General features: G+C 49.2%; 1 protein-coding gene across 1 annotated transcript in view; it reads right to left on the bottom strand.

Moving 5' to 3' along the window:
* Positions 1–9,553, bottom strand: part of SAMD10 (sterile alpha motif domain containing 10) — a 40,204-nt gene extending 30,651 nt beyond the window's left edge. Inside the window, exon 1 of the mRNA XM_054045866.1 lies at positions 9,387–9,553. Coding sequence (XP_053901841.1) covers positions 9,387–9,477 — 91 coding nt within the window. The 5' untranslated portion in view covers positions 9,478–9,553. The remainder of the gene's footprint in view (positions 1–9,386) is intronic.
* Between the last annotated feature and the right edge of the window lie 8,993 nt (positions 9,554–18,546).

The raw sequence follows: 18,546 nt of genomic DNA on the forward strand, positions 1-18,546 counted from the left end.
CAGAGAGCAGGCAGCAGATGGGAGAAAGGCAAAAAAATGAAAGCGCTCTGAATAAAGGCAGCGTACGGAGCGCCCTGATGGGTTTATGCTCCAATGGAGAGAGGCAGCAGTTGTATTATCCCAGAGCTCGGAGGCAGTTCTTTAGAAACCTTCTGCTCTCTTCTCCCAACCAGCCCTCGGGTTTCAACTCTCTGGTAAATCAACAGCACTTAGTTCTGCAGCACAGGAGCAAAAGTCAAGGGGTCGCTCAGCAGGGGCCAGAGTCCATTCTTTTTAGAGCAAGAGGGCTCAAGGTACAAGCACATCAGCGAGCCCTAGCTTTTCCTTTCAGGACCCGATGGAAGAGATTTCCTGTCTTTTCATAGTCAAGTACAGAGGCCAAGCTCAGTGGGGCCCTACTCCATGGCTCTCATACACTACAGTAAATACAGTAATAAAGCCACACAGATGAACGCTCAACAGCAGAGCCACAAAACCAAAAGCATCAACTGATTTCCTCCTACAATGACCCTAACGGAACAAATTCAAAAATCAGCCAGGCCTTTGTCTCCTTCTGCACGGACTAGAACCCCTTTGCTTAGGCTGCCCCTGGGCCCGCTTCTCCAGAGCCAGTGTTTGCAACGACGCCTCTGCCCACCTCCAGACAAACACAAAGAGGCATGACCCCATCCCTTCCTGTTCTCAGACACATCTCCCTGCCGGGGCAAGTCAGCAGAGCTCCACTGACTTCAATGGAGCACCAGCCTTTTACACCAACAGGGAACTGGGTCCTTGCACCGCAGGTTCACCAGACCAGACCCAGCCTTCCCGGGTTGCACCGCGACGGCTCCGTAGTTCGTCGTCGTGGGAGATGGGTGGTCGCCCTGGCTGCGGCCTCAGAAGAGGATGAACGAATGAGAGCGAGCCAGCGCTGGGTGAGTCCCTTCTGCCCTCAGACCTCTGCCATACCTGACTGACTCCTGCTGATCGGCGCTTCAGCCCTCCTGCCAATATGCAGCACTCAGTACCCTCTGCTTTTTCTGCGAGCTGGGCAGCAACCAGCAATCAGCAATGCAGAGAGGAGGATTAAGACCCTGGCATTCTTTATACACAGTACTCTCCTGCTCACAGCACAGCCAAAGCTCCCCTCCCCCCCCCCCCCATGTTATTGTCCTTAGATAATCCCCTCTTCTACCCCCCACCCTCAACCCCCTCTCTAAGCTCCTTCATTTACATGGCCAGGGAGTGACACAGAAGGACAGAATGTAAACTACTCTGAAAAGGGCTTAACCCGCTACCACTAGATCTAAATATCTGCCTGTCACTTCCTCTGCTCGCCCCTTCTAATCCTGTGTCAAGTGGAGATTATACACGGAGGTGAAAGTTCTCCAAGAGGGGAAGGAGCTTTGTTCGGTGCATCTACGCAGCAGCTCCCCAGTGGAGACAAAGCTGCCAGTGGAAACCCAAATCGACAAATAAAATGGAGGGTGAGGGCCTGTGGAATTCCTGTATGTCACAGTTCAGGGGTCACCAGCTGCCCGCGCTGTTTGGAAAGCGGAACTCATCTGAGAGTTAGGAAAGCAACACTAGCCGCGGGGCTAAACTCCAGGAGATCCAAGTTCTGCTCTTGGCTTGAGCCCAGACTTGCTGAATGCTCCTTATCTCCGTGCCTCCGTTTCCCCAGGTTAGGCTCTTCATTTTACTCCCCTGGGATGCTGTGCATAGAGCTGAATCAGGAATGCTGGGCTGGAACAGTTTTCCATTAGAACAACGCAGTTCCCCCCGAATCGAAGGACTTTGCTAAATCACGTGGATTTCAGAGGAAATTCAGAGGAAAACAAAAGGGGAGGAGGTGAGTTTGATTATGTCCCATTTTGACATAATCCACATTTCAATTTTTCTTTTCCAAATGCCACTGCATTTCCAGTTTTTAAAGAGATCTGCACACAAACAGCTCTTTCGTCAATTTCGCTTCCATGGAGAATTTCAACATGTGTAGGGTTTGTTCCAAATCAGAATGAAATCGAATTCTGAAATCGCAAAATCCTCCTGGGGACGGAATTTCTGTCCTCCGCTTGACTCTCGTGGTGCGGCCTCACTGGTTCGGGCCGCCACGTGCTGGCACCATGGAGCCCGGGGTGGGCGGGGAGCAGGGGGGCTGGAACAATTTGTATATTGGAGGTGCTTGGAGCCATTGAACCAAACTGTAAACCCTGTATATGATGGAAACCACCTCAAGCTAGGGGTGCTATAGCACCGCCAGCCCCCTTAGTTCCAGCATCTATGGTGGGGATTGGCGTAGAGCTGCACCGTCCTGTCCCAGAGGGAGATCGTCTCATTGCAGCACAATGCCTTCAGGAGCCGAGCACCGTCCCGCCACTAAACTGGAGCAGTCCTTGCACTCAGGGGCATACTAGGAGTGACCAGGTGAGCAAAGGTGCATTTCCTCCTCCTAGCCCTGAGCAGGGGCTCATCCAAACTGGGCAGTGAGAGGCTGGGATGGAAGGCGCTACAGAAACGCAGAGTATTAATTGTCATTTTTACTCACTGCTTGTGAGACTTTGGCTCCTTTACTTAGCAGGCATGTACGAAACACACAGAGAGAAAAAGGTAGGATAATCTTCTCAGCTTTCTGCCTCCCTCGCCTGTATTAACGGAGCTCATCCCGACTCCCCAACAACCCAGCACATCTCTTTACAGAGCATTTCTCATCCCCAAAGCACCGGGTCAAGGCTTGGACCCGTGGGCAGAGCCTGAGGCTGTCTACACTCGGAGCACTTTGCTGGGATGGGATCACAGGCATACTGCACCAGCAAAGTGCTCCTAGTGTGGACCCAGCTATACTGGCCAAGCCATGCTTTTACTGGTATTGCTAATTCCAGTATAACTGTGTCAACATGAGGGGTTTCTGCCGGGGGGGTGGAGGGTGGGGGAGAAGGAGTGTCACACCTCTTCACACCCCTGAGCGACCAGCTATGCCAGCAGAAGTCGGTAGTGTAGACACAGCCTGTCAGGGACCCTCAGCCAGGAGACTTCAGCTGGGTTCAGAGGGATGTAACCTTTCTCCTCCACCAACCCAGTGCCATGGGACACTCACATCCCCTGTGCTCCCCCACATCCAGGGGAGTCACCAGATCACTTGCTGGGCCTGTGCCGCTCCCATTCTCACCCCAAATCCCTCTGCCCGCAGCCTTCTCCACAGCAGTCAGAGGCCAAGTTCTTCACTCACATATGGCATGGGGGGGGGGGGGGGGGGGGGGGGGGAGAAAGTTCTCCTACCCTGTATGGGCCTTCTGCAGCCTGGCCACACACCCTGCTTTGGGGGCCACCTACATACCCAGGATCCTCCCCTAGCCCCCTCACCCCTGTAAGGCAGGCAAATATCATTAGCTCCACTTCACAGATAAAATGAGGTGTCCAAGGCCATAGACACAGGGAGTTCATGTCAGAAATGGAGTGACAGGTCAGGAGTTCTTGTCTCCTATGCATCTCCACTTACCCACATGTACTTGACACTTACCTCACCTGGTCTATTCGTCCTATACAATCTCACTATCCTGCCTTACCCCTCTTAAAATGCTATTTGGCTTCAGCTATGTTCTTCCAAGCCTACCTCTTTCCCACCATACTTCCTTTCCTAAAAAAAAATACTCATGATCTGTTCCTTTGCCGCAGCTCGCCTCAGAGCAGGGGATCCCTCCTCGCTTTATGGGGTTCTTGCCATTTCAAAACATCTCTGCTGGGGTCAGTCAACCAATCATTTGCCTACAGTGAAACTCGGCAATAAAAAAAAAAAAACTTGTAAATTATTCTCTTTGATTTATTGTCTTTTTGTAATCATAATAATACTTAGAACTTCTAGAGTGGCTTCCAGCCAAAGATTGCAAAACACTTGACTAACATTAATTAAATATTGCAATACCTTTGGGAGCTAAATACAAAGAGGGAAGCTGAAGCAGCAAGATTAAGTAATTTTCCTAGGGTCTCACAGCAATTCAGGAGCAGAGGTGGGAATAGAACCCAGGACACCTCCTGACTTCCAGTCCTCTGCTCTAAGGGATAGAGCTCACTCCCCTTAAACAGCTAGATGTGAGCAAATAACTGATTTTTCAGTTTGGGGCCAAACCAAAAAAATCTGGGGTGGGGGGTGGGGGAGAAACCATTTCAGGTTGAACAAAATGTTTTGTTTAACCCAAAGTGAAGTTTTGGTTTCAGATTATTTCTGGGTGTCTTTCTTTCTTTCTTAATTTAGCTAAGTTTTGAAACAAGATGCTCTTTTGAAACAAAAAAGTCAACGTGAAACATTTTGAAAAGAAAAATCAAAAGGTTTCATTTCCAAATGAACTTTTGACAAATAAAAAAACCTTCCCATTTTTTTCCTGCATGAAACTACAGTATTTGTCAAATTTGATCCAAATTCATGAATAGTTTTGGTGACCCGAAAAATGCCTTTTTCAGTAAATTTACTATTCTCCAAAAATTCACCCAGCTCTACCCAGGAGTCCTGAATTCCAGTTCTGACCTGCCCGCCCCCCCCACCCTCCCCAAGTCTAATTACTAGACAACACTCCCTCCTTTAGAGTAGGTTTCATTGGATTTCTAGACCTCACTGGTTCTTGTACCCTCTTGCTGCAATTCCCCCTACCAGGCCAAGCTGCCATGCTTAGCAGCAGTACATGTCGAACCAGGAAGAGAAAGGGTTATTTTTTAATCAACCTGGTTCATTCCATCCCTGTAGCATTTCAGCCTCCACCAGCAGTGACTGGAGATGAGCCTGTCCTAAATCTTCCTGGGAGATAGTTTTTTGTCCCCAGACTTCACCTAACAGGTTAGCATGCGTGCTCTGAACAGAAAGACACTGGCTGATCCCCCCGCTGCGTTTTCTCTCATTGCACTTTGTTGTATTTCAGTGCCTCTCCCCTAATGCTGGAAAGGCCAGAGAGACAGAACAAGGCTAACCTGCTGCATGGAAACCCATAGCAGCTGTTGCTTTCTGTGATGGGTGATAGAAACATAGGCATTGCATATAAATTCACAGCCTAGGGAGCTTCTTAATTGTGCATGCATCTTGGTTGGGTTCAGAATGGGTGAGAGTCTGGCTAGAAAAAGGTTGGGAGCTGCCATTCAGAACAGCACAGGAAGATGGAGTTTACTCAACTCACTTTCAAAATACACAGCGGCTTCAATTTTCCCCCCCAAGTCACTTTTAGCAATAGCTACGTCTTGATGAAAAATAGATGTTACACGAGCTCAGTGCAACAACCGCTATGACTGGGCAGGGAAGGAGAGGAAAATGTATGATTTCTGAATCCTCCACAACAGATCCCACTGTTCAGTCCAGGACCTGAAAACACTGAATGGGACAGACAGTCAGTGGCAGTGTCTCAGGGTAGGGGCTGCCTAGTGTTTTGAGTCGGATGCAGTTTGACCGCTACCTGCTGCTATAAATTTGCTTAGAACAGACTTGATATGTCAGTTTTGCCAATCCACTTGCAGATGTTACCAACCATCCCCTGAGAGAGAAATTTCAAGCAGCCAAATTCATATCAAAAGCATACAAATTAGGAGCAAGATTCCCATCCCCTGGCAAAGAGGAAGGATTGCCCAGTGGTTAGCCCACTAGCCTAGGACCCAAGGATACGTCCACAGTGCAATAAAACACCTGAAACTGGCCCACATCAGCGGACTCAGGTTTGCAGGGCTCAGCTATAAAATCGCATGTAGACCTCCAGGCTTGGGCTAGCGCCCGGCCTCTGCAACCCTGCAAAGGGAGCGGTCCCAGAGCCCAGGCTCCTGCCTGAGCCTAGACATCTCTACAGCAATTTTATAGTCCTGCAGCTGAAGCCCAGTCAGCTGACACAGGCCAGCCACAGGTGTTTAATTGCAGTGTAGACATATCCGGAGAGTCCCAGGTTCAGTTCCCTGCTATGCCACAGATTTCCTGTGTGACCTCAGGCAAATCATTTAACCTCAGGCTATAAAATGGTCTTATCTGCCTGACCTCCCAGGGCTGTTGTGAGGATAACTACTTGAAAGCTTAGAGGCGCTCAGATACTATGGGAATAGGGGCCTGTTAAGTGCAAAATAAAAATGGCAGATCTCTGTAGGGCTCCAGCTCTCCCTCCCTGTGCAGATCTAGAAAAGCAGAACATTAGCACACCAGTTAGAGAGGTGAATTGCTCCATTTAAAATGTGGGAGTGATTTTGCTGTTCATGAAAAGGAAGAGGTAATACCCGGAGAAAGGCAGATAATTCCTAAACGTACTGCAGCCCTGCTATTCCACACCCAGTGTGCCTCAGTCTTCACCTGCAACACTCCCGCTATTCCAATCTTCCCTTCACCGCCGGAGATAGCCCCTTTGATGCACCTGTTTCCTCTCTCAATTGCCAATCCTTCTGAACCATGCCAGACTTCAAGGGGGTTTACACAGTGGGACAAACGTCAATAGGGGGCCTAAATATGGGGCCATAAAACTTATTTCAGAGTCTCTTATTTAAAAAAAAAAAAAAAAAAGCCCAAAGCAAATAATTCAAACTCCTACAAAACACAAAGGCACTGCCTTTGCATCTACTTTGTGTGCACAGTTACTGCAGCTGTGTGCAGTAAAACGTGCACATGCAAGTTAGGAGTGCACAAATGTCTCTTTCACACACAATTCTGGGAAATCTGGGCCCCAAAATCTTGAACTTCCTCAGAGAAGAAGGCTGGGTCCAGTGGTCAGCGTGATAGGCAGGCTATGGGAGACCTGGGATGAGTTCCTGCTACGCCACACCATCCTCTATGACTTTGGGCAAATCACTTAGTCTCTTGGTGCCTCAGTTCCCCATCTGTAAGATGGGGATAATAGCACTTTCATCTCATTGGGTGCTGTGAGGAGTAAAGACTGTGATGTGCACAGATACTATGGAGATGGGGCTCACATAAGTACCTACAATAGATTAGCATTTCTGCTACTGGGTATAAACTTCCTACAGTGCCTTAGAGAAGTGTGCGTTATGATGAACAAAAACCATTTGTCATTTTGCTGCATTTCCAACATCCCCATGGGAAAGAGACATTTAGCACCTAATGGTGCAAGAAACTAGCCTGCAATCAAGAAGATGGATTTGTGGTTCAGATTAACTAGAGGCCCGTTGCATTTCCTTCATTGCTTGCAGCAGGAAAAGAAAAAACAGTTCAGGTTCTTCTGGGGCTTCTTAGGACTGGTGAATAAATCACATCATTCACTCATGGAATGGGTCCCCAGAGGTCATGCCTCGCCTTTGACACCTTCACCATGTGAACCACAAAATAAATTGGCCTTCATGTTATTTTACTTTTCCCCTTCAGCTGATCTTAAAATGCTGTAAAGGATGGAGAATTCCACTCGACCCTCTGGGAAAGATTCCTGGGCACTGGGGCGTGAGTGACGTGGCTCCCCTGAGAAGAGTGGTTCTTAGCACATCGGATCATTGACCCTTCAAATTATGACATGGCCTTCCCACCCCCAGCCCAAGCTTCAATGCGACATATGGCTCATATTCCACCCTCCGTTGTATCCAGAGATCCCCATTGGCTTCAGTGAAATTACATGCCTTTAAAGGGACGGCTTGACACCAAAGAACCAATTCATTTCAATTGTCAGTGAAGTTACACTATGGCCCCATTTGGCCCATTAAGTGTGTATCAGGGCCTTGGATTATGCTAAACCAATATTCCATACTGTCTTCATCTAAAGCTCTCTCATTGAATATTTACATTGTCAATATCATTTTGTTATTTTAAAATTAATTTACATTGAGAGATCAGGTCGATGCCTTTTCCTGCTATTTCATCTGAGGGAGAAGAAAGAAGAGAGAAAAGAAAACAAACCGTACCTGCTTTATTCTGTTTCCTGCACTGAATTCCTGATTTTGATTTGAAAATTAAAGCTAGGGCCAGGTGATATGCAAGGAGTGACAAGGACAAAAGAGAATGGGCCTGTTCCTATAAGTGAGTGCTCGCTGACATGAGGGCAATCGGGCCGAAAGTTAGTGCTAAAATAGAGCTGCTTGATTTAGCTGCAAATTTCAGAAGATTTCCCCCCAGGCCAGAAATAGAAGGCACCCAGCGAGTCTGCGGGCATACCAAGGGGAGATAGGCACTACCCGCATGAGTTGCCTGCACTGGTTTTGAGTGACAATGTATTCGTAAATATCTGGGACAGATAATATTTCAAAGGCCCTGACAGTTAGACAGGAACATTGGTGTTTCCTTCCACCCAGAACAAGGCTAAAGAAAATCTAGTCACCAAGGGTCACATGTGGCCAGGCACTCAGGACCATGGGAGCTGCTAATGTTCAGTACGTGTCAGGATTTAGCTCAGAGATCTTGTTCCTGCCTTGCCTGAAGTCAATGATTAGGCTGCTGCATTAGGGAGGTCTGATCTAGACTCTGGATCAAAGTCTTTTGAAAGAACAGCGTTTGTCCGCTGGGTTTGGGTGGAGTCCCAAATAATGCCTGGCACTTACAGGGGACCTTTCATCTGAGGATTTCAAAGCACTTTACAAACACCCTGGGAGGGAGGGAAGTATCATTACAGAGGGGTGAATTGTCTTAGGGATGCCCAGCCAGGGTCAGTTGCAGAGATGGGGACAGAAGGTGGAAGATGCCCTGGAACAGCCAGACGTGCCCAGACAAAGGAGAGCAGATGGTTAGCTAAAGCGGCCACATTCCCCTCGGGGCTGTTCACCGGAGGCAAACTTTTAGTACAGGGCGTAGGGCAGCTCCTGGGAACTGCACCGCCTGGATGTGATCGATGGGAGAGCGGAGCCGGGGGGAGCCAGAGACCACAGTGCATGGAAACCGGCCCCTGGGGCTGTCCGCTGCACCGAGGCGAGACAATTGCTTCGCTCATCGGCCTTCTACCCCCAGGCGATTGACGTCTCCTCCTCCCCGGGTTCATATCGCTCCAGCGAACACGCTCGTCTCCACCTGACACCCCCTCACCCCGAGGGGTCCAGCCCACGAACAAAGCGGGGTCCGGCACCCTAACCCCTGAGCTAAGCCGCAGCCCCTCCCTAGCACTCACCTCCCTGCTCAGCAAACGGGCCAGGAGCCCACCTGCTTCCACCGCCCGCCCCGTCTCATCCTGCGCCCCCATTCCGTCTTGCAAACTCAGGACCGCCTGGAAGGGGCTCAAGACACCCGCCCCGCTGGGGCGCTGCAGCACAGGGGACCGATGCCTGCAAGTTCTGGAGGCTCAGATAAAGGGGTGTGGGGGGGGACCCAGGTTGAAAGCTTGCGAACCTCCCTCCACCTGGTGCATCCCACGGAGAGCCAGAGCCAGCCCGGGGTCTGCCACCCCCCTCCCCTAGCAAGCGGCGTGTGTGGCTTGGGGAGAAAGCAAGAGCATCCCCGCCTCGACCCAGCGCCCCCCGCCCTTTACCTTCCATCTCTTTCGGGCCGCCGCAGTTCATTTTCAGAGCCCCATCTCGGCCTCTCGGGGGGCTGAGCTTGGCTCGCAGGTCGGTGAACATCAGGCGCTTGGCTCCTCGCGGGAGGAGGAGAACCGTGCTGGGGAAGGACCTAGCCACCTAGCCCGACTCCTCCGGCTCGGCTGCCCCAAGTCCAGCCCCGGCCGCCTCCCCCTGGGCGTGTGTGCATCCAGCCAGGCGCTTGCTTCTCTTCTGCCTGTCCCTGCCCCCGGGGGATCCCACTTCGGGCACTACGAATCCGCCTGCCCAGCCCCGACCGCTGCCCGGCTGCCCGGCCTGTGTGTCCCCGGGCTGAGAGCCCCCCGACGCGGCTGGCTGGAGGGAGGCTGCCCAGGCGCCCGCATCCCAGCAAGGTCACCAGCCCAGCCCCGCCAGAGCGATGTCCCCGCCGCCCCCGGCCCCGTCTCCTTGGCCGATCCGGCTCGGGAAGGAGCCTGGCGGCGAGAGCCCGTCAGTCCTTCCGCGCCCGCTGCCCCATGTGCGCCAGCGGCGCAGAGTCCCCAGGCAGCCGCCCTCCCTCGGCGCTCGCCAGTCCGTCAACAGCTGGTCGCAGGATCCGCGGGCTCCGGGGGCCGCCCGGCCGGGTCTTCCTCCCGCTCGGGCGCCGGGGTTCTCTGCTCCGGGGTCCGCCCAGCGCCCCGGGGTGGAGGGGATCGAGGGAGCGGTGCAGTGGTCACCCCCAGGCCCGCTGCGTCTGGCGGATCTCCTTTGCGGCTGTGCGCTCCCTTCCCTCGCGCGCCCTGCGGGGCGCTGGTAGGTTTCACTCGGCCACATGTGCCGCCGCCGCCGCGGCTGGTTTCATCCTGGCTCTGAGCTTGATCCAGACGGACGAGGGGAAGCTGTTCCGTTTCCAGCTGATTAGCCCCCTCTCGTGCGCCGCTTTCTCCGACTGACCCCCTCAGGGCACCAGCGGCAGGTATGCTCCGGGCTCCCCGGCATTATGCCCCCGGAGCAGGGAAGAGACACACCCACTTCCCTTCCACACACGATTTCACCTGGGCTGGGAGGCGCCGCTTTGAAGGGCAGGACCTTGGCGGTAGCGTCGAGCGAGGGGATGGTCTGAAAAGGCCATCCGCTAATTTGCATATCATTAGGGAAGCACGGTCAGTTAACCATCAAGGAGTGCTTGGCCAGGGGGGCGTGCCCAAATGACTGCGAGAGAGGCAGATAGGGAGATATAAACAAAATATTTCTACCCCATCAAGCATGGGTGGGTGGGTGAAAACCAATCATCCTGCTGCATGGTATATAACATAGCATGGCCGGGCAAAACGCTGCCAGTTAATCCTCAGAGGTACTGGAAACTAAACCCCCTTCCCTATCAGAAAGCCCCAGTCTCTTCACGGCACAAAGCCTCTATTATCTCCCTCGAGATCCAAAAAGATGTACAGGATTTACATACTTGGAAGTTTGCGCAGCTTCTTGACAAGGTGCTATGAAGTGAAATGAGGAGTGAATAGTTTCTTCTGATCTGTGCAACAAAGGAATCCTGCAAGCGACTGGAGGGGGGAGGGTATTTCACAAATACCTCTGTAACAGAAGCAAGGACTGAGCGTTTCCTAGCTTTTATTGTGTTTTCCTGAGTAGTCTGCCTTCAGCTGCGAAGCAGTGATGGTGATAAAGTACCTTGATGCTGCTATAAACTGCAGCACATTGCTTTTATTAATATTGGTTATAAACCAATCTCATTATGGCATAAGATCCCTTCCGATCAATCTTATGCATCCGAAGAAGTGGGCTGTAGTCCACGAAAGCTTATGCTCTAATAAATTTGTTAGTCTCTAAGGTGCCACAAGTACTCCTGTTCTTCTTCTTCTGATCAATGGGACTTAGGCCCATAAAAACGGGGTTAGACCCCTAGGCACTTTCCAGAGTTTTACATGGTGATTAATAAATATGACACCATATTAACATTAGCCAGAGATATCAAACCTGCCCAACCCTGCCCCTCAAACCCTTAACCCCACCCCTCCCAACAGTAATGCTAGACCAGGATCACCCACAAGCCCCAAACGGCCACCAACCAGCCCCTACGCTAAGTGTAGCGTGAGGAAACCTGCCGACCCCAACCCTGATACTAGGCTGAGGCTACCAAGGGGACCCAACCAAAACCCTGACAAAGGTTGACCAACTGTTCCAAACTACAACCCTAGACTGAGGCCAGCGACTGAGGCCACATGACCAGGGCAATAATCAGACCTCAACCCTGTCGGTAGCCTGGAGCCACTAGCCATCTCAGACCCTAGCCTGGAGCTACCTATTCAGCCATAACATAACCCTAGCTTGGAGCCACTGATTGACCTCAAACATAACTCTAGACTGGGGAGCCCTACTTTGGCCCCAGCCCCAGCTCCAGCATGGGAAACACCACCATTATCAACAGCACCTCCACCACTTCCTCTTGGTCAAATAGCCCCAGTGGCCCTACCCTAAACATAGCCAACAACAGGCCCCAACCCTAACCATACTCAAGAATGCCATACCAGCCCCAACCTAGTCTGAGTACAGGGCCCCCTACCAGCCAACCACGGTCCCTAACCCAGAGAGCCCTCCTAGACTCATCCCTAACCCTACAGTCCCCATCCTAAGAACTCATACCGACCCCAGCTTTAACCCTTGGCCAGTGAGCCCTGGGGTACCCAACCCTACCCAAAGAACCTCAACCAGCACCAACCCTGACTTTAGCTTGGGGACCTCTACTGGCCCCACCGTTCACCTTGGACATTGTCCAGCCAGGGAGCCCAGCTTATAGAGAAAAATGGAGGCACAAGGCAGCAGAACGGCAATTTCCATGAGCCGCCACGGCGGCTTTGCCAAGCGGAAATGTTCTGGTTTTCAGAAATTGAACTTTTTTGTTGTTTTTCAGAAACCATGAAACTGTTATCTACATGCGGGCTCCGAGCCTACCACCACCTACGCACGCGCTTAGCCTCATGTGTAATGTCACTGAAGTCAATGGGGCTATTCGCTATTGATATAAATATCAAGTTAAACATGAGTGTAAGTCTTTGCAAGATCAGGGCCTAGGATCTGGAGGGAGTTTGCCCCAAGTTTCCTATCATCATTACTAGCCACAGAGCTGAACTGGAGATTGCAAACCTGGGAGCAGCAGCACAGACTATTCTAACCACCTGCCAGGATAGATGAGATCCCAATAGCTGCTCGACATCCCATCTACACTAGCAGGGTTGCTACCAGCATTCCTTTCCCACCACAGGTAATGCTGTGGGGGAATATAGGTAAAGAAAGTTTTCTGTAGATATCTCTCCCTCCGTTTACAGACCCTGTTATCTATTACTTTTTAAATTCCAGTAGTTTAAGGCTCTATCTGCACACCATGTCCACAGTCTTCTAAGAGAACTGTGCTTAAAAAATGGATCTGGGGAGAAAGAAGCTAACAGCACTGGAAAAACGCTTGCAGACCAAGCCAAACTGTCTTGATTACAAAATAAGTGCTGCCCTGTTCTGAATTCATACTGTTCACACTGTTCTAGCAGCAATCAGGGATCTCAGGGGAAGTTCTAACACGTTTGTGGGCACAGGGCTTGGCATGCCTTTTACATCAACCCCATTCTATGAAATGAAAAGCTAGGGTCCTTTCTTGAATGCCTTGACGTCAGTGGGAGGTTCAGCTGCAATCCAGGACTGTGTCTCTGTAGAGCAGCATTTCACTAACCTGTAATTTCATTTTGTTTCTCCGCAACGTTCCTTATCTAGGAAGCTGCTGAAACGAAGGGCCAGTGTGCAGCACTGAGAAGCAAACAATCGTTGGAACAAGAACTCGGCGTGCATACACTCTGGGCTCTTGTATTATAAACCTAACCCCATTTTCAGAGGTAGCCAGATGCCTGCCAGTGGTGAAGTGTCTCTTACACACTTCCTATATAAAACTGCGTAACGCAACTGTAAGCAATCGCCCTGAGATGAGAGCGATCAGAGGAAGTCTGACCCTAAAAATACATTTCTCACAGGTGCCACTTCAGAAACAAATAATAACAAATAAAGAATAAAATAATAATTCATAATCATTCTGGACATTTTTAAAGTTAGATGATCTTTTAAAATGGAAGTTTGCTATTTTCAGTCACATTCTCGCACTCCAGTGAAGCAAATGGCTGTTTGCTCCAGTGAAATGTTGCAGACGGTCAGGGCTCGGTTTCTAGGTCAATCCCCTCCTCCATCTTATAAAGGAAGCAGTCGAGGTATTTTGGATGATTGCTTTCATATTTTCTTCCTCCTCCTCCAGAGTCTCTGCTCCAAGCCACTTCTATTGGGGCAAGGTAATCAGCACTTCCAATCCCAGCATTTGCGCTGTCATGAGACAGAACCCCTAAAATCATGAGATTAAAAAAAAAAACACTCCTGATTTTTAGGCCAAAGAATAAATCCTGGTTTGGGGTCTGACCCCACTAGGTTCCTGTAACCCCCATTCCCTCTGGCAGGCTCCCCATTCCTGCAGCTCTCAAGCTCCTGGCCAGCTCACACAGACACCCAATCACCCAGAACCCAAATCCCCTGGCAAGTTCCCAGAGCGTATTTCCCCCCCGCCCCCCATGATCCCAGTCTCCTCACTTCCCTGGTGGGCTCCAGCAGCTGCCCCTGTCTCCAGTCTGCAAGGGAGGGGACTTCCTCTGGGCCCTTACTCCCGTGAGCTATCCCTTCCCAGCCTGCAGTGGAGGGTGAGTGCTACCAAGCGTGGAGAGAGGGGCCATTTCTGAAGCTCTGCCTCGGTACAGCAAAGCGGCACAGTGGCTTCTAGCAGGAGAAATGGCAGGTGGTGCAAGTAGAATTCCTTGGCGCTTGTGTTTTAGTGAGAGCCTCCCCAAAATCAGCTCCGAATTGCTATACAGAGTTGACATTATAGTGTAATTAAGAACAGCCCAGTTGGAAGGAGCCATCCAGAAACTAGCAGGGATGGGGTCAATATGGTACCTATGCACCTACGTACACGAGCCTAGTACTGCTCACTTCCCTCCCCGTGCACAGTGCAGGGGTGTTCCCTGATGTCCCAGACAGGTGCCACCCTAGCTGAGCTATCAGTGGCTCCAAGGATTGGAGTGGGAAGTGACTGGGATCAGTGGAGCTGGTCAGAAAATGGAATTTCCATTCTGCTGTCAATTCTGACGTTTTGCAATTTGTTTTGTCCAGAACTGGGATGAAATCTTGGACTATTTCGATTCAGAAACATGGAAACGTTTTGTTTCAGTAATGGCAAAACATTACAACAAGGACCATTGACATGTATGTTAATAGAACAGAATATGTATCCAAATGAAATACTCTATTTTTATTTCAAACCTTTTCCATCAAACATTTCGTTGAAATTGACACGTTCCCACAAAATGTTTCAATTTCAACAAAATAGCATTTTCTGTGGAAAACTGCTAGACCAATGCTAGGTGTCAGGAAGGCCAGCATCACCATTTCAAGGAAGTTAATAGAGAACATAAAATATAGATGAAGGCTTGTTTTTAAAGGGACAGCTGCCCACAATATCTCATTTGCTGTATAAGGTCCTACATATGTATCAAACTAACATTCTTTATATGCTTATTGCACTTCTTATTTTATCAAATGTTTCTTAGTGGCTCCTTATGGGATATGGATCCTGGGACATTAGGCACCAATGCTGGGATTTTCAAAGGAGCCGGTGGAAATTCAGTTAACTATTTTTCAATGTATTTATAGCAGGGACAACAAACTTGTGCCTAATTTCAATCCCAACTGACCATCATAGGTTCAGAAGTTTGATTTGGGCTTGAATATTCCTGGATTCACATCATACTAGGATAGACTGTGGGAAAAGGGAGCAGAGAGGAGGAGAGAGAGACTGTTGAAAAAATAGCTACAGTCCTGTGTCACCCTGTGTCACCACTTTTACATGGTTATGATGTATTTTGTACAAAGTATGCCTTGTGAAGTATCATTTGAAAATTCATAATCTGCTGAATATTATTATCCTGCTGAAATGCGTGTAACAACACTGCATATGAAATTATGAGATTTTGCTGTATGATTGTTACTGAAATATGTTGTAATTCTGGGTAACACCCCAAGACAATTCCTCAGAGACAAAGATACATGGGCATGCCAGCAAAGTGCTAAAGAGCCATTACCTGATTAATCAGAGATTTAACAGCAGGGGAAGTGTAAACAAGAAATTTACATTTCCTCCCAGACATAGTATGAATCTCTTGTACAAGGGGACTGTTTATTTACACCCCATGGGGATAGGGGGAGGGGGTAATCCTCCAAGAGAGGAGGTGGGTATAAAAATAAATGACAGTGGCATCCACAAGACCCTTTCCTCTCCTCTCCATCTTACACCTCTTTGCTCATAACATCAATGAATACCTGACTATGGGCTTGGCTACACTTGCGAGTTAGAGCGCATTAAAGCAGCCCGGGCGCCCTAGCTCACTTCCTGTCCACACTGGCAAGGCACGTAGAGCGCTCTGTCTCCGCAGCTAGAGCGCTCCTGGTACTCCACCTCGGCGAGTGGAATAACGTTTGCTGCGCCTTGGCTACAATGCCTGGGCATCAGTGTGAACGAGGTGTTGCATTACTGCGCTCTGATCGGCCTCCGGAAACGTCCCATAATCCCCTTAAATCAAGCGGCCACTCTTGTCATTGTTTTGAATCGCTGTAGGAATGCGGATATGCCGTTTGAAAGCTCTGTTTCTGACAGCCGGCTGCTTATCTGCACCGAGACAAAGTAACCATTAATGTGGAATGCTGTGTGTGTGAGAGAGAGAGAGGTGTGGGGGGGTCTGCTGCTGTCTGAACTTACAAGACAGCATGCTAACATGCTCTCAGCCCCCCAAAAACCCACTCTCTCTCCCCCCACATACACACAACACACTCCCTGTCACACTCCATCCCCCTCCCCATTGGAAAAGCACGTTGCAGTCACTTGCATGCTAGGAGAGCTGCCCATAATGCACCGCTCCCAATGCCGCTGCAAGTGCTGCAAATGTGGCCATGCCAGTGCACTTGAAGCTGTCAGTGTAGACAGACTGCAGCGCTTTCCCTACTGCGCTCTCCGGAGGCTGGTTTAACCCAAAGCGCTCTACATCTGCAAGTGTAGCCATGCCCTAACACTGAACTTAAGAGGAGTGGTCCCAGCCTGAAAGGAAATTCAGCCTGTGAACTATGAACTGAGAATTGCCTACAGCATCCGATGTGGTGAGAATGGTGTTTGCGCTTCAAATTTTATTTAGCTTGGCAAAGTTTAGGATTTAGCTTGTGGTGTTATCTTTTTATTTCTAACTTACCACTCATTATCACTTAACATCTATCTTTCTCTAGCTACTAAACTTGTTTTATTGTTTTATCAAAACTAGTGTGCTTAATTGAAGTGTTTGGGAACCTCCACTTGAGACAACAAGGCTGGTGCGTATTCATTACCCATTGTTGAAATGAGCCAATGGGCTAATGAACAGAACAAGAGGCACATTTCTGGGGCAGCAAGGCTGGTATTCAGGGATATGCGGGTGTCGCCCTATATGTAATTCAGGGATGGCTGTGCCTAGCATTCATGTACTCAGCTGCGAGTGACTTTGGATGCTGGTGGCTACGAGTGAGCAGAGCCTGGAAGGGTGGCTGTTCACTAGCAAAGCAGTGTAAAAGGCATCCCAGGCTGGAGAGCTAAAGGGACACAGTAGTTCGGGGTGTACTCTGGGGAATGTCACAAGTCCCTGTACTGTTTACAAAACACGCTGATGGAAATAATAGTCTTCTCACCATACTACACGGACAGGTTCCTCTTGAGCTAGCAAGCAACTGTTTGTTTACTTAATCACGTTAAAGAAAAATAAACAGGAAAAAAAGGTCTGGGAATTTAACCTGTTTTTGAAAACCCCAGATATAATGTGGGAGGTTTGGGAAACCCAAAGCACTCTGAGGTTCACCCATTGCTACTCTAGAGAGACCTTCAGTGGCAAATAAATTGATACAACTGATTGAGAATCACACAAGGCTACAACATATTTACTTGGTTTAAATTAAAAGTGTATCTACAGAACACAGGACTGAGTATGATCCTGGTGAGGCTGTTTTGGGGAAGTGCCATATAATATTTACTCATGTAGGTTTATTAAAAGCGAACGAACTGTGAGTTCAGGAAAGGTGGGTAAATATGAAGGGCCTAATTCACAATAGTGGTACTCCAGTTTTATGCCTCGTAGCTCCATATATACACGCTAATACCATTTACACAGATTTTTGTCTGTTTAACAATAGCTGTGCACTCACAAAACACCCTTCATGAGAGGTACTCAGTTAAAGGTGGGTAAGTATTTATTAGTTCTACTTTAAAGATGGGGAAATGGAATCGCAGAGAGGGTATGACTTGCCCCAGGGCAGACAGTGAATTGGTTTGTGCAGTAGAACTGAGGGACCTGATTTTTAGAGCAGCAATTGGCATGCACATTTCTAAAAAACAAGGCCCAGACTATCCTAATTCCTATTTCCCCGACTCCAATCATTAGACCACGCTGCTTCACCAATTCCAGACCTTACCGGGAAGGGCATAAGAACAGTAGGATTCAGCAAGTTCATTTTGCATAGAAGAAAGACAGTAATTAAGCACTAGCTTTCCTCCCTCCAGCCTAAGCCCTTGATGCAATCTTAAAAGGAGGAAGATAAGATAAAAAGATTTCTGCCGGAAGTTATTTGTATAAGGAGAAAAATGCAGGAACAGAAGTGGATAATTTCACCGTTACTTCACTCACACATTCATTAATGGAAACCTCTCATCAGCCGGAAAAATCATAGCACATGATGGGAATAAATCAAAAAGGCTATTAAGTATATCTAGAATCTAAAGGATATTATTAACCTTCACCATCAGCATTCAATTCAATACTATGCCAAGGTCCATCAGTGCTAATGAGTCAGCCGCATTAGATGTCTCTCATTTTTATTCCGTTGTACTTAAACAGGATAGGCCCTAAATTGTGGTGGGGGAGGGGTCCCCTGAGAAGCAACAAATCGTCCTCTGTCCCAGCTTATAATCAGGTCCCATATCCCCCCTTGGGGTGCCCTCCTGCCTAACCTGTGATCCCCACCCCCTCACCTCTGTGGGAGGTTGCACAGCCTCTGGTGACTGTC

This window comes from Malaclemys terrapin, chromosome 12 (genome assembly GCF_027887155.1).
Source record: "Malaclemys terrapin pileata isolate rMalTer1 chromosome 12, rMalTer1.hap1, whole genome shotgun sequence".
Taxonomy (NCBI): Eukaryota; Metazoa; Chordata; order Testudines; family Emydidae; genus Malaclemys; species Malaclemys terrapin.